The following is a 21,805-nucleotide window of genomic DNA, read 5'->3' as shown; positions in this document are numbered from 1 at the left end:
AAACGAGCTGTGTATATCTAGGTGCTATATATCTTTAGGGCTAGGGCTAGGGTTAGGGTTAGGGTTAGGGTTAGGGTTTTGTGGGTGGTGGTGGGGTGGACCGAGACATGGGGTATTGGTGGAGGCATCCGATTCGGCCATGTCCCCTTCGCTTTCAATAAATTTATTTAACACTGAGGCCGTGTGGGGGGGTGACATGTCACCCCGGCGGGGGCTTTCCAGAGCCACACATCCATGTCACCTATGTATGTATATATATATATACACAAACAGAGGCCATAAATCTCGTTTCCATTCATCCCCCCTTCACTTTCTTTCTTTCTTTCTTTCTCCTCTAAACCCTAGATTGAAACCCATGGTCTCTCTCGCGTTCAGCTCTGCAATTCTGACTAATCCGCCGCAGGATTCCTCGCGGAGCTCGGCTCGCGGGATCCATCGATGAGGAATCTCGCTCCCCGCGGATTTATCGCGATAGGCCGGGCCGGAGATGGCGATGAGCAGTCGGAGAGAAAAGTGACTCCTTTTTTATCTGCATCTGGCTCGATTAGAGGTATTAATTCTTGGATTTCTCGATGATCTTTGCTCGGAGCTACTTTGGTACCGTTTGATTCTATTGGGTGTGTTTTCTGCCGTTTCTGTTGTCCAGCTCGAGATTTGACGTGGTTTCCCCCCATTTTCCGACTGGTTTTCGCATCGAGTTTCCTCCGGAGTCGGCTTTCGCTGCTGTTCTTGGTTGTTTTGTGGTCCGGTTTTAGAATCGGAGAGTTGGACGCTCGAAAGAATGGTTTTTTTCGGTTTTTTTTGTGGGCGAATCTCTATTTGTTTGTTGAGGGGTTTGGGATGCATGATTTTATGGGGTGAAACTTTGCTTCACACATCGCGGTTGCAGCAGAAGTTGGCTTGGATCGGTTATAGCGAGGGGACGAAATGTTTTTCCTCTCGTCTTCCGGATTTCATAAAGCAAGAAGATCGCTCGATAAGCATCGATCGCTGACATGAATTTTTGGGTTTCGGCTTCGCAAGCGTGATCTCACGATTTATAATAATCCTCGAGTGGTGGTTGATGGTTGGCATGATCTTCTTTTACAAAGTGTAATCATCTCTACATAAACCCTAGATTGACGTGATTTTATGCTTCAGTTTGAACGCATAGAGATTGGTTTGGAACACAAGTTATTAAATGTTTCGTATTTCCTTATATTTCATGTCGTAAATGTGATCATTCGCCAGCAAAATCTTCTATTATTCCTTTCTTTATTTGTTTCTCATCACAGTGCTGTGTGAGTTCGTTATTCTAGCAGTTTCTTGGGTTCTTCTACTACTTCACCATGATGTGTGGGCTTGTCGTCGTTTTGTATATCTATAGGCTGTATGTAAGCTAGATCTTTTGTTTTCCGCTGCCAATAGGCTAAGAAAGCGAACTTTTTATCCCTCTTGGTATCTTGTTAGATCTTTGTTCTTCCGCGAGACATGCACGGAATTTGTTTTGTTCTCGACTTTGATGCATCCAATTAGAAGATTACAAGTACTAACTTTAGTTTGGTTGCATCATCGAATCATCATCGCATAGAACATCTTTTCTGTTTTCTTCCTCGTGTGAATATGATATCACGATGCTTTAGCTGGCTATAACTTTTTCGCGTTTTCAGAAGACAAATACTTGCTGATGATAACCTTTAATTTCTTTTCCATGTAGGACATGCTTCATAGTGTTAGTATTTTGCTGCTTTTGTGGGATGGAAGCAAGTTCCGTGAAGGAGAGCAATTATAGAGGGGAAAATATTCTTATTCCCCAGTCTAGCCTTTCACAAATAGAACCAAGACTCATTGAGGCAGCTGCAGCTGATGGTGTTCAAGGAACAGAAACTTGTGACCATTTTTCCATTCGGTAAGTCTGTCAATCTCCTATTAATTTCTGTTAGCCCGTGAAGTAATGTGAGCTTTAATTGAGCATCCCTATAGGGTTCATCGAATCTAGGTTGGTCGTACAATGCTTTACAAATACAATATAAATTTTTCGTTGTTAGGATCTGCAGCTGTGATTTGTCCATCCCTATCTTTATGTGCACATATCCACGGGTGTGCATGCATGCACTTGTCTTCCAAATTATGTATCCTACCTATACGCAATATGCATATTTATAGATACATATATCTGTTATGTACCAAAAATATATACACATCTATCCCTATCCTTATATATTCACATTATGTATTTTTTTTATCTTTATGTATCTATTCCTATGTTTATCTTTATCTATGCTTATTTATTCCTATCTTTATCCATACATATCCATGCAGGTATGCGTTGATGCACTAGTTTACCACGTTATATATTTCTATGTGTCTACGCACCATAATATATAAACGTGTGTCTATGTTTATGCACGTTCGCTTTTCTGTGTTTAGGCATATATGTTCTTGAGTTCGTGTGCTTAATATTACACATTCACATATACATGTAGATATACGCAGATGCTCATTCATATGTACAGACATATCTATGTGCTTGTGTGTATATATGTATGTGCTTTTTTTTTGTGGGGTTGGGGAGGTGGGGGGCGGGGTGGGGTTGGGGGTGGGGGTGGGAGTATGAGTATTGGTGGATGGATGCATTTTTTTTTTTTTGTGCGGTGTGTGCTTGCCAGCATGAGTGGTGGACTGGGAGCATGAGGATTGGTGGATGGATGCATTTTTCTTTTTTCTTTTTGTGCGGCGTGTGCTTGCCATGCATGAGTGGTGGACTAATCAGCCATGTTATATATAGAGGTATGTATGTACGAATATATGTTGGGTGCATTTAATTACATACCTACATATGAATGTAGGTCTTTGATCAAAGGACATGCAAGTCCTATGAAAGAGATTTTTGCAAACCACATAATTTACCTAAATGCCCTTCCTTTTACTCCTATGCACTTTACAGAGACGAGGGCATGTTTGTTGTAAATTTTCCCAGCACATGTATTATGTGTGTATGCGCGCACATGCGGTGCGTACATGTATATGTGGCTCATAAGTTATCAGTTAGCGCTCCATAACTTTGTATCTCTTAAGTCTTTTATCAAGGAAAATATCCTGAAATATCATATGAGAGGATCTTGTTGATTATTTACACAACATTTTACAGTTTTTTGAGTAGTTACTGTTTGAAGGATAGTTGATCGGAGTACTTCAAGAGGCTTTAATATGTTTAAACATTTAATTTTCAAAGTAGCAGCTAAGAAGTCAAATTGTATTTCATTATTTTTCTAATATGCTCTGTCCTGACCACAGAGGATATGTTGCTGAGATTCGTAAGAAAGACCCAAAGATATGTTGTCCATTCCCTATGTTTCATGGTCAAACATCTGATAAACATATCGGCCTCCTTCCTCCTCTTCCTATGACTAAATTTAGACGGTGGAATTGCCAAAACTGTCGGCACAAAGCTATTAATTGTGCCGTAACAAGAGCAAATGAAGCTCCTTCTGATATTCAGAATGCTGAAGTAAAAAGTGGCACTATTTTTCTTGGAAACACCTTCATTACTCATGCCAATGATAAAGAGATGCTTCCAGGCTTTCATCAACTACCTGAAGAGAAAATTGTAGATGGAGGGCTAACTGAAGCTGGTAGTTCTGTTAATGCGCCTAATCGTGAATGTTGCCCAGCAGCAAATTGTGACAAGAGTACAAAGAACTATCTAACAGGCGCAGCCACAGAAGGTTGTCTGCTAGCAACTTGAATTTACATTTCCCCATTTAACTTAATGATTTCATTTTCATGACTTACCTGTTGCTTTTCACAGGTTTGCAGGTAGCCAAAGCTAGCCAAGGTAGCTATGAAGGGATTCAAAATCCATCAAGTGACAAGCTTGCTTATGTTGAGACAAAAGATGAAGCATGCCACATGGGAGGAAGAGGAGAAAGAAATGCCACATCAACAGCAAACACTTTGGAAGCTTTGTATTTTGAGGACATGGTAAATGCTAAATCAAAGGAAACTGAAATACTCAATAAAAGAACCGATTTCAGGATGGTTGCTAGTCCTGCTTGTATTGATAGTATGGTACATGGGGAGAAAGATGAACAATTGGTTAGGGAAATGGGCAAGATGAAACAACAATTTAATAAAGCAACCAGAGAAACTGAAGCACCACTAGAAAAAAATATTGCTATGCCACAAGTTGATTCTCAAACTGCTGTTGCAGCTCATCTTTCTGAACTGGACTCCAAGGGATTGGATGAAAATGATGATGAAACATCTGACATTAATGTAACTTTGCCTCAAGATACTGTCCAAAGTCGAAATGGTGCCATGGAAGTGGGCTTCTCTGATGGAAATCTGCAACATAAAAAGGCTAGGAAGATTCGTCTGTTAGATGAGATCATGAGAACTAAGGTGTTGGACTCATCTGGTGAGGTTCATATTTCTGATGGTAGTGAAGATGGCAATCAAATTGAGGACAGAATTGTCAGAAGGCCACCTACATCGAGAAGGAAAGATCCAGAACTTGGTCCTGAAATTCATCATGCTTCCCACAAAAAAACCAAAGTAAAGTCATTCAAGGGTAAGAGGAGATTTATAGATTTTGAAAATTTAGATGATGGGTCATCTCTAATGTACTGGATAAAGAAAGCACGTAATGAAGCCAAGACAAAGAGGAGATATAAGCACATTGATGCTGCAGCAGATGCCTCAGCTGAAAATAGGTTAGTCAATAGCCTCAAAGTCTGTGGGGCCAAAGAACACAAGCAAAATGCTATTGGGATGCAAAGGGCAATGCATCAGAGCTGCCTCATGCCCGAACAAGAAAATTTGACTAACAAGGACATTTTTATTGCTGATGGTAAAGCAACCAAACAAGTGCATGCCAAGACAATCCATTCTAAATCGAAAAGAACCATAAAAACTGGGAGGAGCTTGCTTCATTGTCCAAGTACTCGTAGCAACACCAGTGAAAAGGTTACCTTGAGAAAGAAGAGAAAGGAGTATCATATTGACAATGAAGAATCAGGAAAGATGCACTTGCCGAAGGTAAGGATTCCTTTTTCATGTTGTTAATACTCATAGAGTTTACGTTCCTTTATGATGTTTAGTTTTGGACTGATGTTCGTATGCTGTCATCTTTTCTTTTTTCACTTCTATAGTACTCTGTGAGTTTGAACATGGTGATAAGTTCTAGTTTGATGAGGTGTTAAATGTACTGGCTCAAAGACATAGAAGAGTTAACTAGTGGTTAAAAGAGTGAAAAAGGATAACGAGTAGCAACTACTTCATGTTGCTCTGTGTTTTTGTGCTTTGTATGCCTGTGCATCTGTGTTTATCTTGCGTGTGTCATGTGGTTGCTTGTCTCTTTTACTTGTGTTGTTTTTAATGTCTTTCTAAAACAATGATGAGTCCTGAACTTCATTAGGATTTTAAATTACTAAATGTTCTACTAGATCCATTTCTCAAAGAAGATCCATAAGAGAACAATGAACACCATGTCTGAGGTGGTGAACTTTGATGGTCAAATAAACTTTAGGTCACAGCTATATGAGAAAAAGATTAACTGGTTGAATTAAGGTATAGTCCTTGTTGGTTAAGGGAAAAGCGATCATATCAAAGTACTTTTCAGGTGGGTCTGTAAAAGGAAAGGATCTTCACAAGGAGCCTTCTGATGAAGGTTTTGACGGATGTAGAAATATTAAAATCAAAAAGCACCATCTAGAGTCCTGAAAATCCCTATATTTACTTTGTCCATATTCACAGCATTAGACGTACGAATTTAAGTTCTTTCTTATGATATAACATAATTCTAGTTCAATGGCTTAAATATTAATAGTAAGTTCTGCACCAACTGAAACTGCAACTGGAGTTGAGATTTTTTTTTTTTTTTTTTTTGAATTTTGAGGTAGCTCCTTCTGAGCTTGGTTGGTTCTTGACTGATGATTACCATAATTGTCATGAAACTCAGCGGTATATGGTTTGCAATTATAATATGCATGCACGATGATGTTCATATCTTGACAATTCTATAATCTATAAAGCATGTTCTGTCTTTCTTATGATTAGACAAAATTTGCACATATATATGGCATATTATCTATGGCAGTAGTTGCTGATGTATTTGATCTAGATTTCATTAGACACATGAGATTTAGAATGCCATTGGATTTCAGGGGCAGAAAAAAGTTACAGAAGAGCAAGAAACCGCACGGACATGTGAGCAGGAAGCTTTAGATGACATCCCAATGGACATAGTTGAACTCTTGGCCAAAAATAAACATGACAGACGGCTGATGAATGCTAAGGCTGCTATGGCTGACACACATGATGTATTGGAAAGGACTGAAATCATGGAGGATAATCATGTTCTGGATGTCAATGAAGGCCATGGAGACAAGGTACTTGGTGCACTACATGAGAACCTTTCCCAGCGAAAAACTGTGTGGAATAATACAGGAAATAGTGTTTGGACTGCTGTCAGAAGTGACAAGAATGCTGATGAAAGCATGAAATTATCGGACTATGCTACCAGCCATGGCAGAAAAAATGATTACATAAATCTAAATCAAGAAGAACTTGTTAGTGCCAGTACGGGATCCCTAACACCTTTGCAATGCAGAGGTCATCCTAGTCTTCCTATGACTGATTCAAAGAAAAATTGCCATTTGCAACATCACAGCTGGAACAAAGTGGGGATGCAGACATCAGCATCATGCCATAAAGGTCAGGACATGTTAGGTCAGGATACATTCAGAAATGCCCTGGGTGAGCCATCAATGCTACTAAGCAGAACACCCTTTGGAATAAATACTGAAAAGGTTAGTGCTGATTACAGTCATATGAATATGTTTGGCTATAACACCTTACTTCAAGAAAAACCAATGACAGTTGCACTCAATATTGATCATTCGAAAACAACGGACCAAGCTAAAATTCACATCCAGAATAGGAAAGAGGGTGCTGAATTCTCAGTTCACAACAGAAGCTTCGCAGCAGTGACATCTTTTGCAGAGCTAGGAAATACATCTAATTCAGAAACGGTGAGACCACAAGATCTATATACAAATGAAAGCATACCAGCAATGCATTTGCTCAGGCTGATGGATTCAGCAAAATGGTCAGGCATGTCTCTTCAAGATTTGCCAAATAGAAACCATAAAGGAACCCTTTGGGAGCCTGATCTTTCTTCTACTGGTCAATATGAAAAGGAAATGATTGGCTTAGGACCTATAGGTAAAAGTAATCAGGCCGCACACCCTCCATTGGTAGTTCAACATCCTAATCAAGTTCAGCATCAAGAAATTTCTTGCAAACCTTACCGTCCGCTTCCAAGAGTTGGTGTATATGGGTCTTTGTTGCAGAAGGAAATAACAAGTCCTCCGGACAATTCGGGAACTTTCAGAATCGGATGTTCCAGCAAAATGACATCTCTTGAAGCTAGTAGAAAGGGTAATTCTGATCTTTCATACTCTGCAAATAAGGCTGGAGTACTGAATGCCCTGATTTCTATTTCTAGAAATGAGAATTCCGAAAGCCCTTTTTCTGTGGTAAATTCTAATGTGCATCGTGGATGGTATTCTGCAAGGAATGATATAACTGGTGTAGGGATCAGCAGTAAGGGAGCAGCAGTTCAGCCCCTGAATAACCGTTGTGAAAAGGGAATATGTCTTATTAACAGAAATCCTGCTGACTTTACCGTAGTAGATGAGAACAATGAATATATGATAGAGAGTGATAATATATGGCCTAGACCTACAACCCCTACCGTGAACCCACAAAGTATAGTTCATCCTAATGGACAAAGAAGGCAGAAAGTGAGGAGAGTTACTGCTTTAAATGGGAAAATGAGAAGCTGATTTCTTTTCTGTGAGGCAGATCTCAGTGTCAAGCATTCTCCTATCTCCAGGAACTTCTTAAAAGATATTCTGAAGTTCTACAGGTAAAATTCCTGTTTCTGTAAACTTTCACCCTCAAAGTTGTAAGTTGGTTTTAAACTAGAGATTGTCATAAATGGGGTAATTTGATCATCAGGACACTTTGCTGATTCTGGTACGCATGCTGCAGGCTTGACGCTGGAAGGTGCAAGAAGGGACATGGGCGTGGGTGATAATTTGTTGTGTGCTCTGACCTTAAATAAAGTTTTCCAACTTTCAGTGGTTTCTGGCAGCCCAATGACCTTTCTGTCTTGGTTAATGTGCAAAAAATAATAAAACTGGGTGCCATCAGTCAATTTCAAACAGGAAACAATCAACTCTTGTGATCATAAATTGGTTAAGGTAGGGATTGTAAACATGGATCTGTCTGTGTGCTGCTGTTGTACCTAATATATTGGCTCAAAGGTTTTCAAATGTGATCATGACTTCTTTCTTGGGTATATGTATATAAAACAATGCAAGATATGAGAGCAGTCTTCCAGTTCGATTGTCTGCTCAAAGTGTTGGTGAATTTATTGACCTGATTGTTCTGCTTTTTTTATGAGATAATAAGGGAGGAATTTGAGCATTGAGTTGTACTTTAAAAGCAAATGCCATCAGCAACATTTGATCTCTCTCTCTGTCTCCCTCTCTTTAGCACGCACGCACATACATTGAGCATTGGATCTTGACATGTTTTCTGTCCATGGTTTTTAGCATGCTTCAGTTCACCAGTTTATCTGTCCTATAGCTCAGCTTAATGTGTTCGGTTGTCTTGGAGTCACCAAGTTGTCTTCGGTTTCGGAAGTTCATGTCTTATATATCTTTAAAATAGCTTTGGCTGTATACATCCCCTTCAAAATATCCGTGCTGGATGTCAAGTTACAATGCTTGGGTCCGGTTGCATTTGACGATGAGAAATGCTGTAAAGGTGACTCGATTCCAGGTTTTAGCACGGCAGAAGCCGCAGAACCGGACTCGTTTTTTTTTTTTTTTTTTGCACGGGCAACTTTAGTCAACCATGCGTGTCCTTTTCCATCCTCTCTGTCTTCCGTCTTGTCGCCCCTCTCTATCCCTCTAGATACGAGCCTCGAAGGACCGGCGCCAAACCCTGTTCGCTCCTTAGGATCCTATCTTTGCTCCAAAAAACGCCTACAAAAATGTAGGAATTTGAGGCAAAAGAGGGAGCGGCTACGAGAGATTATCCATTCAAGCTTTATGAAAGTGTTTGTTTTTCATTCAGATTTTCAATCTGGTATGTTGGCAGATGTTGATAGGTTATCCAGAATTCAAGCAGAAGTCATGGAGGGAAAATAGCTGATTTTTATGGACTTTCCTGATGGAAACAAACAATGGTGAAACAACACCACCTCCTCTAGGATTCGCGATAGCTTGATAGAGACAATGAAGACCCAAAATCACAAAAAGCTGAAGCAACCATTTACAACATTTGTTTTTATTGTTGTGAACTCCCCTCATTTTTTTAATCATCACTGACGGAAATTGCTATTATTTTTCTCAGAATCGGTAGCTCATCATCCTTCTCATATACATATTTGGGATCAAGTTTATGAAATTTTTCGCATGCCTATCCTGTCAGCACAATGCGAAAACACAAAAATAACCAACACACATTATCTTCATCATGAGAAACGTATAGAGAAACCTTTTTCAGTGGTTGTCACATCCATGCTGCCGAACTCATCAATATCGGAATCTGAACCCAAATCCCTGTAATCAGCCCATTCTTCTGGAGAGCTGTCGTCATGCCCATCCTCTGTGGAAGGAACTCTCAACTCGTTTATAGGAACAGGCAGAGGCTCTTCGGCAAAGTATCTGTCTTGGAGCAGCTCCATTGCAGAAGCTCTACCAGATGGGTTGTAGCAAAGAAGCCTCCTCACAAGATTAACTTCGGCGGCTGATCGATTTTGAAGGCATGCTTCCAGACCAATTGGGTTTTCAACTTTATTAAAGAAGATCTTATTGTAATCAGGTAACTTAGAGCAACCTGGCCATGTTTCTTCAGTCAAATCTCCCAAAATGCTAATAATTTTACCAAGCTGATTGATATCTGATGTCCCTGGAAAGAGTGGTGCTAAACTAAGAAGTTCAGCAAAAATGCAGCCTAGCGACCAGAGGTCAATCTCGAGTCCATAACTTGTGGATCCATAGAGTAGTTCTGGGGCTCTGAACCACCGTGTCCCGACACATGAGGTGAGGGCGCCGGATTCATCGTCTTCTTTAACCTCTTCTACCTCATAAGTGTAGGAGCTTTTGAAGGGATCATCTTCCACATCACCTGTACTACATGTGGCAAGACAAGATGCATCACAATCTTGCTGGCTCATCTCCTTATCGGTGTCCTCCATTGCATATTCTGCCTTGAGGCCCTCCAACTCCCGCAGATACTCATCTTCGTTGATAGGTCCGGGCTGTAAAGAAGCTGGATTTTCAGGTCCATCCAGCCACGGCCGGTTTCCCTCCTCCAGTATTGCAGGCTGCTGTGGTATCCATGCCTCATTCTCGGAACCCGGTTCATGTGGACTGTTGTCTCTGGAGATAAATCTTGTTTCGTGAAGTATCCTTGACTGACAAGCCAAAAATAAAGAAAATTTTCAAAAATTACAAACTAGAAATTCAATCACAAAACCACTTAAAGTACATCCTCTCGTGGTCTAAATGTAGAGCACCTATCCCTAACCCCCCCACCCCAACAGATAGGAAAAATTAAAAAGGAAAAACAATAGAAACTATACTAGTGGGATGGGATGCTGAACCACAAATGCATTTACTCTTGGGAGCAGATAGGCATAATGAAATGCAAGTGGCTACATACACTATTATTGTGTGCATCTAAAATCATTACTATATTTCAAGCAAAGTGAGTATTGGATCGCCAAACAACAAAAAGAAAAAAAGGGGGGAATTTATTTGCAACCAATTAAGTTCTTAGTAAATTCAAGTACTATGTCTAGGTCAGTATGATTATCGAAATCATCATTTGCAATCCCTGCTAGGACTCAAGAAAGACAACAATTTTCTAGTTCCATAGGGAACTCAAGAAAAAAGCCCTTCCAGCTAATAAGAAGATGAAGTACCAATGTTCAAAAATATTTTGACTTTGGAGTCTTTACCCTTTCAGAAGCTACCCATTTGAACCCCACTTAAGTCCTTTGTCAAACCGCCAATACCCTTAATCCTATACCCTCCCATCGCACACCCAACTTCTTATATTTATCAAGCATTTGCATCATTCCACAACTGTTTATGACAAACAAAAATCTACACAACAGTCCAAACATTATTTTTTCACTCATAGTATCAAAATTTGCCACCCTTTCCACTATCCCTAACTATAATATGCACAAAATATGAACTACATTACCCTTCAGGTATCCATTTTTAATATATTTGAAAGGTCGATGGAGAACCACTTCTCTCCTTTCAAAGCTCACAAATCCATATAGTCACAACTTTAGCTTCCTATCATCCATATAGCCTAGACCTTGGAATCACAACATCTTTTCTTTCTCTAGCTTTTGCTATTATACTTCAAAAGTCTAGCCAGATAAGCAGCTAATTGAATCCACCAAGAACTTTAAAAGTACAGAAAAGACAAAAAAAAATTGAAAATTACACTAGAAACTCTAAATCTCGCCTAAATGAAAATGAAGAAATGCTACACCTTCTTGATAGTGAACTAATACATCTCTGTTTTTACTCTAACCATGGCGATTGCTTTGCGCCTGATGTGGGTTGTTCATTGTCAACAAACACCATGTCCATGCATTTTTAACTTGGGCCTTAGGACCCTTAACATGCCCACCCCAAGCCCTTGTTTTTCCAAGTGGCTGACGACATAAGAAATGAATAGCTAAAATAAGATTTTGCTTTTAAAGATAACTCTAGCTCCAAGAGCCATCAAGTCAGAACATTCCAAGGCCATATAGCATCGTCACAATCACGAGCAGGAATTAGACTGGCTCAGAGCAGATAAGATAATATCAAGAAAAAAAATGATCTGGTTCCAGAAGGAAAGGACTTCACCTGATCAACTATATTTTAACAATTTCAGTAGTCAGCAACATGTATGGCATGCATAGGTGCCATAAATGGTGACATGGACATGTGTCAGCACAATCATATATACCAATAGGATAAGAGGATATTCCAGAAACCTAGTTCCACAAGCTCAACACTTTACCCACTAGCTTCTCTGCAACTAGCAGAGCCGAAAAGAATGGTCTTATTGTTCTCCATATAACAGCAAAAACCTCTGATTTGTTGTGCATCAGGGTGGTATAGCTAAAATTTCACTAGTAAATTCAAGGTGAACATGAGAGACCAATCGTATTTCCCATTCCAAACCAAATCAAAGATTTTATCTCCTGTCAAAAGTAATAAAAAGAATAGTTGTAACAACCGCCAGCATCAATTTAATCCATAGTTGTTAGAATCGGGTGGGGTTGTGGGAATTATAAAAACACTTGAAGCAAAAGAAGCAAATAGGAACACGAGTACAGCTCCCAGGTTCTGGGAAGATTCTGAAACAGGGGCATTACCCTTCGATGGCTGAAGATTCCTGCTATTAAGGTTTAGTCATCCATGTCTAACATCACTTATTTTTTCGGAATAATCATGCCGAGTTGAAAACAGTGTATGACAAATGGAACTTGGAACAACCTGATAAAGCATTTGCAACTATTTTCTTTTCTAGTAATAATTTCTCATGTGCTGACTGTTTAAAAGTAATTCTCTGTTTTGGTGGTAAAGAAACACGCTCTTCGCAAGCATGAAATTGTGAAAACCGGCAATTTGAGATAAAGCAAGGAGAACAAAACTCATAAATAGAAATGAGCAGAAAGCTTTTATTTTTATCAACCAAGACAAGCACCACATTAATGCATGAAATGGACTGCAAAATTCGTAGAAACAAATTATAACTTCGAGGAACCAAAAGATACCAACTTGGGAGGGAATTCCAGTAGATACCTGGCCGAAATCCGCCACCTTGAGAACCCCATCGGCGGAGATGAGCAGATTGGACGGTTTGAGATCACGGTGGACCACCGAGTTCCGGTGGCACGCGTCGACCCCCCTTAGGATCTGGAGCATCCACTGCTTGACCTCGCCGACCGCGAGGCCGCTGCCCCTCTTGGCGTCGCGGATGACGGAGGCGAGGTCGGTGGGGAGGAACTCCAGGACGAGCACGGCGTCCTCGTCCTCCTGCCAGAAGTACTCGAGGAGGTTGACGACGTTGGCAGAGTCCCGAAGGGTCCGGAGGGCATCGATCTCCCGGAACGAGCTCTGGTAGTCGTGGATCTCCTTGAGGGCCACCACGACGCCGTCTGACCGCCGGAGGCCGCGGTAGACGTCGGCGTACGCGCCGGAGCCGATGCGTTCGAGGATCTCGTACCGCTGGATGATCTCCGACCGGCCGTGGATGCTCCAGCTCCGGGAGGAAGGGGCAGGCGGATCCATAGCGTCGGCGATCGAGAGGCGGCGGCGGCGGAGGAGGAGGAGCAAGGGTTTCGGCGAGGCTTTCTTGGGTTCGAGGTGGCCGGCGTTCTCTACTATTACGAGGGTAGTTCTATATACACCCCCCCTATTGCTCAGGACACCCCCCAAAAACCAAAAAAAAAATACCCAAACTAACCTTTAGTGTAATTACCATATTGCCCTTGAAATTTTCTCATACACCCCCTTCCTCCTCCTCCGTTTCGTTTTGAAAAGAAAAAAAAACACCCCTCAAACCCCCCTTAAACCCCTCCTCCCCCGTTCCCCCTTCTCCCTCTCGTCGTCGGTATTCTCCCGATCTCCGACCACCTCGCCGGCTTCTCCCGGAACCACCTCGCCGGCTTCTCCCGAATTTTTTTTTTCACGGTTCGTGCTCCGTTCGGCACTGGATCGCCGAACAAAAGGCTTCTGTTCGGCTGAACAGTGCCGAACAGAAGCCTTCTGTTCGGCAACCCTCAACCGAACAGATCTGTTCGGCTGCACAGTGCCGAACAGAAGGCTTCTGTCCGGCACTGTTCAGCCGAACAGAAGCCTTTTGTTCGGCGATCCAGTGCCGAACGGAGCACGAACCGTGAAAAAAAAAAATTTCGGGAGAAGCCGGCGAGGTGGTTCCGGGAGAAGCCGGCGAGGTGGTCGGAGATCGGGAGAATGCCGGCGACGAGAGGGAGAATGGGGAACGGGGGGGTTTTGGGCGTTGGCGAGGTGTTTTGGAGGGGAAGAGCGGGGTGGGGGGGGGGGTTTGGGGGGTGTAGAGAGCAATTTAGGTGAGGGGGTGGGGAGGGTGGGGGGTAATTTAGAAATTTTTAATTTTTTAGGGGTGTCCTTAGCAAATGGGGGGGTGTAGAGAGTATTTAATTTTTTTTTAATTTTTGGGGGGTGTCCTGAGCAATAGGGGGGGTGTATATAGAACCACCCCTATTACGAGCGAGCGGAAGAGGTATGACTTTACGTAAAAGCCCTCAAATTTTAAATTACCATATTGCCCTCCAACGTTTGGTGGCCAGGAGTTTCCCAATTACGGTCTAGAAAGAGAGAGGGTATTGATGTAAATAACACTGTAATCGATGTGTTTTTATAGTTCTAGTTCCTGTGACGTTACTTTGGATATGGTTTCAAGTTTATGCTGGTGTGGGACCTTTCAGGCTAGGATTTTCCCTACCTTGGTTGAACTTGGGAATTCTAGAAAAGAACATAAACTCACACTCTAATAATGAGATAATTTCTTTTGCTATTTTAGTATTTGCTTCCTAAGAATTTCTGGTTTCCCAAATTTATTTATTTATTTTTTTTTGCAAAATTTTTGTTTGAATTCTTGGATAGCATGCGAATAGAGATGCTTGTGTGGGCTTTAGTTAAGGGGTTGTGATTTTGCAGGCTACCTGTTTGATAAAATGGTTAAAAAAAATTGAAGTTTGTTTAAATTGAATGCTAAACTGCGGATGCATGAGTTAAGATTCAAAAGAGCACTAGAAATATTTGATGAAATGGCTTTCTTGAAAATGTGATCATATCTAATAGAGCTAGTTCAAAGGAACTGTAGTTGTAGTTTGTGAACTTCTTTGTGGCTTGGAACTTCCAACCAAGCACCTTTTGGTTGTGGTTTTATAGCTTGAAGATTCTCCATAAACTCTCTTTATAGTTCCTTTGTATGAGATAATAGAATGAAGCTAGTGGATAACTGATATTCTTTTACTAACTTGTTCCATATGGTCTAATGCCATGAAAAGCCCAGACTATATGGTTTTTATGGTTTTCGACCTACCATAGTGGTCTTTGAGGCAGGCTTTTTTGCAATGGAAAGTGAAGAAGAAGTGAAGAAGGCTGAGACTATGGAGGATCAGGCAAGGAACATTAGTCATAAGGTTCGGTGCACCAAATGTGGGAGCCAGTCCCTTGCAGACACAGGCAGATATTGCTATTCTTCTCAGAAAGGTATTGCATCTCGTACGTTCTTTTGCTTTCTCTGTTTTTAAGTTGTCCTTGGCATTGAACTTCTGTGTTACTTTTGTATCTTAATGTCGGTAGCATACTTAAAGAGAATGGGGAGATCTTAATAATCTTACTTTGTCTATACTATGATATTACAGAATGAATTTTGTGACCAGATGCACAAACATGGATTTTTTTTTCCAAAAAAATGATTTGGTACGAATTCAATGATTGTGCTCTACAAACCCTTAAAGTAAAATTAAAAGAGAGAGATTTCTGCTCAAATGGTAAATGACTTCCAAAGAGGATTGGGTTCTCATAGAAACTTAAATATATGGAAATGCAGAGCAGGGGCCTCAGGCATGTGTTGTGAGTAGTTTCTTGAGGCAGTGGAGTTTACATTTAAGAAGACTTGTTTCTTTTAGTGAAACACCCATACGAACTCTCTCATATACAGGGAAGAGGAAACATTCATCAAAGTGGGAGTATGTTTCTCAACTTACATCACTAGTGATTGCAATAATTCTATCTAAAGTAATGATGTGGTCATCCATCAAACACTTTAAGTCATAGCCTTCCATCAGATGCTCCTTCCCTCTTGAATCAAAGTTATTCATCAAGTATTCCTTACACTCGAACCCATCATACATGTCCCGTTTGCAGAGTATAATTTCATCGTTGAATGTCATTATAGACATTAATCAAATACTTCTCTCAAATTAGAGGTGTGCTGGATGTGTCATGCGGAAGTTCCTCATTGATGGGATCACATCTGTCCACCACATTGTTTTCTTTCCAATTGATCACATGCATCACACAAGCTGTGTATTTTTTCAGGGTTGTTTGCATTGTCACTTTCCATCAGAACTTCAAATTGATCCCTCTTGTCTCAAACTGTCAATCAGATGCAAAGCACCTGCCTAGTGTTATTTCATTTGTCAATGGGTGTTTTCTGGAAACTTGGGCTACAGTTGTGACTTGGTACAGATTCTTAATTACTGTCATAGTTTAAGACGTTTAATCCTTTCTGAAGGTAGACCCTACTATTTCACCTCTGCACAATATCTTAAACTTTATGTATTTGAATCCAGAGCCTATCTTGCTTCATGGAACCCCTGAGGTAACCCCTCTCTCTCACACACACACATTGTTGTCCATGACTTTTGCATCTTTCTCCTTTAGTTTTGTGGTTCTTTTTTCAAAGAACCCCTAGTTGATTATGCTTGCTTTCAGTCTGTCACAAATTGAGACATCTCGAGTCATCCTTTAGCCTTGACGGTCATTTCAAGAGCATCTTTTTCTTTCATGCTACTCTGATGCATCCCTATCATGGAGTGCCCTGCATGACCTGGGCGATGGTGCTGCTGCTCCTGCACATTCCTTTCTCCATTATGAGCACAAATCAAGTTTAAATTTCTGTTACCTTGTCCAGAAACTCATTTTCTTGTTTAAGGTAACCTGGTCTGTTAAAATGCATGTGGTTGTATTTGTTGCAGCCTTAAGGACTAGTAAATTTTAAGGGTTTGTTGATTCTCGTCCGGCAATTTTGGTGCTTTAACATATTTTTAAAACTTAAAATGCTAGAATAAATAGAAATTTTGACATGTTTTCTTCAGATTGTTTTGCACTCCCTCTAGTGAAAGTTTTCTTACATCATGCAGTTGATACAGGATGAGATCGGAACTGGTAAAACTGATAAGGAGATCTATAAAAAGCTAGAGGAGGACTTTGGGGAGACAGGACTGTATGCCCCAAAATTTGCTCTGCAAACTGCTGCATTGTGATTATCACCCATCAGTTCTTCCGAGAAACTGCATCCCTAATTTAAACTTCTGCTTCTAGTAGTCATTCCACTTGAAAAGATACAACTTTTTAGTGATATATGGCTGAAACATACCAAGTGGTTCTAATAGTTTATCAGAGGCATGTTAACAGCGTGGCAATATATTAGGTTTATGCGCTTTCACCAGCCTCATGCATTACCGTACCATCGAGACTTTGGACAATGCTCGATGTTCATGGTTATGATTTTTACTCTTGCTCTCTATAATTTCATGTCAGTTCAGCAGTGTAGTAAGATTAGAGCATGTCTACCAACATGCAGATGTTTTGCTGTCATGAATTTTTAACTAATACTATAGGCTGCGTTTACTATCTGCAAAATCTGTGGACACCAGCTGATTGAGAACTGAGAATAAGAAGATACTAATCTACGTTTCAAATTGGAAATTTTGTCTGATGCATATCTATGATTGTTGATGTTAGATTCTCCCCTGAAAGAAAAATAATGATGATAGAAGTTCGAAGTTACATGTTATGCAGGCTTTGGTGGCATTCAATACCAGGAGAGTTGTTGATATTTAATTGGTCTCCAGACTTGCATCATATATTTTTTGATCAAAGAGGGGTCAAAAAAAAAGAAATACGCTGACACCCCTTGTGTGGATGAATCATGGACAGCTCCTTGGTGCCGGGGCAGCAGCCGGCGGATGGGCTTAGCAGAGGCACGGCGCTGAACCTTGTGAGAGGCGTTTCCCCCAGGAGAAGCAAAAGAAGCTCAACCTTCTTACAGAAGGTGGTGGGGTTGACGAAACACAGCTGGATTTGTATATTTATTTTAAAATTCAGACAGCCTAGATTTCAATTGATTGTTTTGCTTTCTAAGCGTAGTATCTACCAGCTACTATTTCCTACTGCGATTTTGGGTGACACCCAAAAAGAGTCAACCGATGGCATATGGATTCTAATACCCCGAACAAGGTAATGGGGAATGAATGGAGAGAAAGAGAAGCTTTTCTTAGAGAATTAGCTCTTGAAAGTCAGCAGTCAAAGTAAACTAATGTTGTTGTGTTGTGAAGTGATCTTTTCCCAGCATTTAAAGTCAAAGATGCCAACCAGCTCCAATGTATTGCGGCGGGACGCGGCTAGATTGGTCAAACTAGAATGCGAAGGCTTGCAGAATCTCAGACGTATCCATCCAATCTGCAGTTCCATCAAAGCTCCAAGCTCGTTGATCGAATCACCCAACTTGCCGACATGCTCGCAAGCCTGCATTTCGTAGAAAACTACAACCAGGCCCTCCAAGTCCAACGCAATCCACATATTGGAGGGAATGGTGGTTGACTTCGAAGTATATAAATCATACACAATGAGCTGATTGAGGTCAGTGAAAGAAATCATCTTGCGAGCTGCAATGGGTAGACCTCAGCCTAGTAATGCCCAGCCTGCAGCCATGGAGCCTGGCTATGGCGGCGAGGCTCGGCATGCTATGGGCTCTCCGGTGCCCTTCCCTCCGACTCCGATGCCAAACAATGATGCTCCGCAGCACCCGCCGATGGCCATGGGTAACACTCCAGCACCATATCCTCCACCAGCTACCATGCCACAGCATCCTCCAGTTGCCACCGGTACCCCGGTGTCATTCCCTCCGGCAGGGCGATGGCCCGCCGCCGCACCCCAACAGATGAATGGTGGTGGCTCCCCGTATCCTATGAAGGTCGGGAAACCATGGACGTCAGGTCTTTTCGACTGCGACCAGAATTCAACTAATGGTAAGATTGCCCATGAATTGCTGAATTCTGTTTTAACTTTGCATTACAATGTCCACATCTTGATGCATAAAGCATCGCAGATGATTCGCTATTTAGTTTGAGTAATTGTTCAAAGCGTAGTCGTCCACACACCACCACAGCAGCAAAGGTAGAAAACAAGTCGTAGGAATGGATAGGATGGATTGACCAACACTCTCTGCTTATATAAATTCACAGTAAAGCATGCCTGAGAACTTGCCTAACCTTTTTGGCCTATGAAACAAGTTGGTCATTTTGTATATAGATTTCTTGTAAGTTTTGTTTATCCCATCTATTGCTGGCGTTTTTTTATTTCAGCTGTGCTGACCGCCTTCTTCCCTTGTGTCACGTTCGGGCAGATTGCTGAGATTTTGGACGAGGGACAAACCAGTAAGTAAAAGGCAAATAGTTTTCAATTTTCAAGCAAATTAAGCTAAATCTCGGCTCTATTTATCCATTAATTGTTGGTGCTAGGCAGTGAGATTTATATATATATATATATATATATTGGGGATTTTTTAAACTATAAGTGGAATACGGATCCGTATAGCTAAAGTTTAGTTGAGTTTTTTTTCCAAAATTTATGGACAAATCTCAGCAGTTCTTGGATGGGTTTTATTTAAAAATGTCAGAATGAAAAAAACAACTCTCTCCTACTGCTAGAAGTGTGAAAAAAAAAAACAAATGAAAATAGTTTACAAACAATTTAAATATCTGACATATTAATTACTTTTAGATTTGAACATATTACCAATATAATACTCAAAATATAGAATAATTGTACCTAAATTCATAAGTTTACAGTTAAAACAAAAAAAAAAAACATTTCGTATATGCACAAAAACTATAGATTGTATCAGTTTTAAGCAACTCACATGGAACTACGACGAAGTATTCAAAGAAGTTCAAGAGTTATCAGAAATTGCTATTTTTGTATTAATCGCCACGTAGAAGGGATAAACGGGTAGAAAAGACATCGGTAATTTGAGAGCGAGGCATGGGGAATGATCTTAGAAATACTAAAATGACCAAGTTATCACGCGTTCATGGATTTATTACCAAAGGAAAACATGCAGCTACACTCTCACTGAAATATTGGGATGATCTATTAAACTATTGGGAAAAAGAAGAGGTAAACTTCAACTTCAGAGATTTGATCAATGGATCGGAAGACATTCATACCTACAGGAACTTTTTTAGCTAAATTCTCTTATTGCCCTTCGATATCTCGCATTCTTGTAAGACAAAATGATTCATCTTATTAAATCTTTATATGCAAATACAAAATGAAAAACAATTAGAGCATACAAGGAAGAAGGAATCATCTCAACTAAAGTGCACCTAAAATGTAAAAGATTTGCCAACCAACAGGTATGCAAACACACCAGCTAGAATGCAGAGATTGTGCGTTGATGCATCTGCACATAACTTATCAACTTCACCACCTGCCTTGTATACTAGGACTGTTCAGTCTACTGATTTTTATTATATCATCATATATAAAACCTATTACAACAGTGTTGCTTCAAGAACTATCATTGTGATTTCCATGTGTATCTACATGAGCCAAAACTTAGCAACCGCAAGTAAAAAAGCCTTATCCCATCTACTTGGGGTCAAATTTGTTACTCTTTTTGCGCCATTTATGGATCCTGCTTCTCCATTAACTTAAAGTAAAATCTATGTTGCCAGCAAGATTAAAAATTCCTTAGTAGGCATGGATATTATTAAAATATTCGACAACATAATCAGATCATATAGCTACTTATGCTTTCTTTTTCTTTGTTATTCTTCATGACACAATAAATGTTTCGTAGGTTGCACTCTGGGCAGTTTCATGCATGGTTTGCTGTTACCAGTTCTCGCCTGCTCCATCTTGGGCACCAGTTACAGGCAAAAGCTAAGACTCAAATACAACCTGGTCCAGGCTCCAGCAGAGGATTGGAGCGTCCATCTCTTTTGCCCATGCTGTGCCCTTTGCCAGGAATACAGGGAGCTCCAAAACAGAGGAATTGACCCTTCAATAGGTGATCATAACCTTTTTCTTGTGTGAACCATGCATTCACTGGTGATGGCCCAGAAATCTTAATGATCATATTATCTAAGGTATCCGGATAAAGGATGGGACCTAGGGCTAACTTCCCCAACTGCCCAGATAAATGTTTCAAGTAATTTTTTATGCAACATGGTTGCTAAATGTGCTAATGGTTCTTGTTGGCAGGTTGGATGGGTTACCTTGCTCAGCAACAAGAAGCAAGCATGGTCCCTCCCGCGGTGCACTCCATGAATCAGTGAATCCCAAGAAACATATTCACGAGTTGTTGTTTTTTTAACTTTTCTTGTAATGTGGTTTTTTTTCCCCTTTTCTCAACTTTTATTCTACTCCGCAAGTACTTGTCCATCAGTTGCATTGAGTTGATTTTGTATGTACATTCAAATTCTGTGATAGAAACGACTTTAATTGGTCATTTGCTGTTTAGTATTTTAGTTCTCGATATGTTGCCCTACTACAGATTCTAAATATTCTGAGTTGGAATTTGCCTACTTTGACTGAGTTCATTCTTGTTTCCTGCACCTGTTCTAGTTTAAGTTGTCATCAGAAGTTTAAATACTAGCAATTTTACAAATTTTGTCTAATGTTGAACTCCTGTAACACAGATTACAGTTTATTTGTCTCATTATATCAGTAACTCATCCTTAATTATATATTGCCTCCAAGTTGATCGCATCTCATTCAATCCCATCTCCCACATCTCAGTGTTTTCTAGCCTGTACCTATAATTTTAACTTCCCCTCTCCCACTTGTTTTCATGGAAAGGTTGTAGCTTCTGGTGCATGTTCTCTGTCTGAGGGAATTTTCCAGTTATTTTACCTCGAACCTTCAGAAATTATGAGTAGGCACTT

General features: G+C 40.5%; 3 protein-coding genes across 15 annotated transcripts; 2 read left to right on the top strand and 1 right to left on the bottom strand.

Annotated features, from left to right (window-relative positions):
* The first annotated feature begins 287 nt into the window (after positions 1–287).
* On the top strand, positions 288–8,519 carry LOC103702559 (protein EMBRYONIC FLOWER 1-like). Of its 7 annotated transcripts, none has more exons than XM_088722308.2 (6): positions 288–550; positions 1,697–1,888; positions 3,561–3,707; positions 3,791–5,019; positions 6,147–7,912; positions 8,038–8,519. In XM_088722308.2, the coding sequence occupies exons 2-5, from the start codon at positions 1,846–1,848 to the stop codon at positions 7,827–7,829; spliced, it is 3,102 nt and encodes a 1,033-aa protein (XP_088578434.2). In that variant the 5' UTR covers positions 288–550; positions 1,697–1,845; the 3' UTR covers positions 7,830–7,912; positions 8,038–8,519. The 7 variants fall into 7 exon arrangements, with proteins under 7 accessions (XP_088578434.2, XP_008783264.2, XP_038985013.2 ...); XM_008785042.6 differs by having other exon boundaries at positions 3,277–3,707; XM_039129085.3 differs by having other exon boundaries at positions 3,277–3,707; positions 8,005–8,185.
* Positions 8,520–9,326: 807 nt separating this feature from the next.
* On the bottom strand, positions 9,327–13,466 carry LOC103702556 (cyclin-dependent kinase F-1-like). The gene is made up of 2 exons (XM_008785038.6): positions 12,879–13,466; positions 9,327–10,474 (listed from the first exon to the last, which is right to left on the bottom strand). The coding sequence occupies exons 1-2, from the start codon at positions 13,365–13,367 to the stop codon at positions 9,530–9,532; spliced, it is 1,434 nt and encodes a 477-aa protein (XP_008783260.4). The 5' UTR covers positions 13,368–13,466; the 3' UTR covers positions 9,327–9,529.
* Positions 13,467–14,384: 918 nt separating this feature from the next.
* LOC103702558 (protein PLANT CADMIUM RESISTANCE 7-like) lies at positions 14,385–21,380 on the top strand. Of its 7 annotated transcripts, none has more exons than XM_089930873.1 (7): positions 14,478–15,335; positions 17,793–17,907; positions 18,003–18,092; positions 18,191–18,883; positions 19,220–19,291; positions 20,719–20,928; positions 21,123–21,380. In XM_089930873.1, the coding sequence occupies exons 4-7, from the start codon at positions 18,526–18,528 to the stop codon at positions 21,194–21,196; spliced, it is 714 nt and encodes a 237-aa protein (XP_089786999.1). In that variant the 5' UTR covers positions 14,478–15,335; positions 17,793–17,907; positions 18,003–18,092; positions 18,191–18,525; the 3' UTR covers positions 21,197–21,380. The 7 variants fall into 7 exon arrangements, 5 of the variants coding, with proteins under 5 accessions (XP_089786997.1, XP_089786999.1, XP_089787001.1 ...); XR_016413297.1 differs by having other exon boundaries at positions 14,506–15,335; positions 20,719–21,007; XM_089930874.1 differs by having other exon boundaries at positions 14,526–15,335; positions 17,655–17,907.
* Positions 21,381–21,805: the final 425 nt, after the last annotated feature.

The sequence above is a fragment of the Phoenix dactylifera genome, chromosome 5 (assembly GCF_051530095.1).
Source record: "Phoenix dactylifera cultivar Ajwa chromosome 5, Ajwa_hap1_PhDact_Kaust_v1.1, whole genome shotgun sequence".
NCBI classification, from domain to species: domain Eukaryota; kingdom Viridiplantae; phylum Streptophyta; class Magnoliopsida; order Arecales; family Arecaceae; genus Phoenix; species Phoenix dactylifera.
Note: the sequence above shows the minus strand (reverse complement) of the source record. Positions and strands in the feature narration are given on the sequence as shown.

Bases quoted from the DNA above. Each gene is read 5' to 3' on its own strand.
- LOC103702559 (XM_088722305.2), top strand. From the start codon at position 1,737: ATGGAAGCAAGTTCCGTGAAGGAGAGCAATTATAGAGGGGAAAATATT. The intron at 3,708-3,790 runs GTTGTCTGCTAG...TGCTTTTCACAG, and splicing joins AACAGGCGCAGCCACAGAAG to GTTTGCAGGTAGCCAAAGCT. The intron at 5,020-6,128 runs GTAAGGATTCCT...CATGAGATTTAG, and splicing joins GAAAGATGCACTTGCCGAAG to AATGCCATTGGATTTCAGGG.
- LOC103702556 (XM_008785038.6), bottom strand. From the start codon at position 13,367: ATGGATCCGCCTGCCCCTTCCTCCCGGAGCTGGAGCATCCACGGCCGG. The intron at 10,475-12,878 runs GTATCTACTGGA...TTGGCTTGTCAG, and splicing joins AGGTGGCGGATTTCGGCCAG to TCAAGGATACTTCACGAAAC.
- LOC103702558 (XM_089930871.1), top strand. From the start codon at position 18,526: ATGGGTAGACCTCAGCCTAGTAATGCCCAGCCTGCAGCCATGGAGCCT. The intron at 18,884-19,219 runs GTAAGATTGCCC...TTTTTATTTCAG, and splicing joins CGACCAGAATTCAACTAATG to CTGTGCTGACCGCCTTCTTC. The intron at 19,292-20,718 runs GTAAGTAAAAGG...AATGTTTCGTAG, and splicing joins TTTGGACGAGGGACAAACCA to GTTGCACTCTGGGCAGTTTC.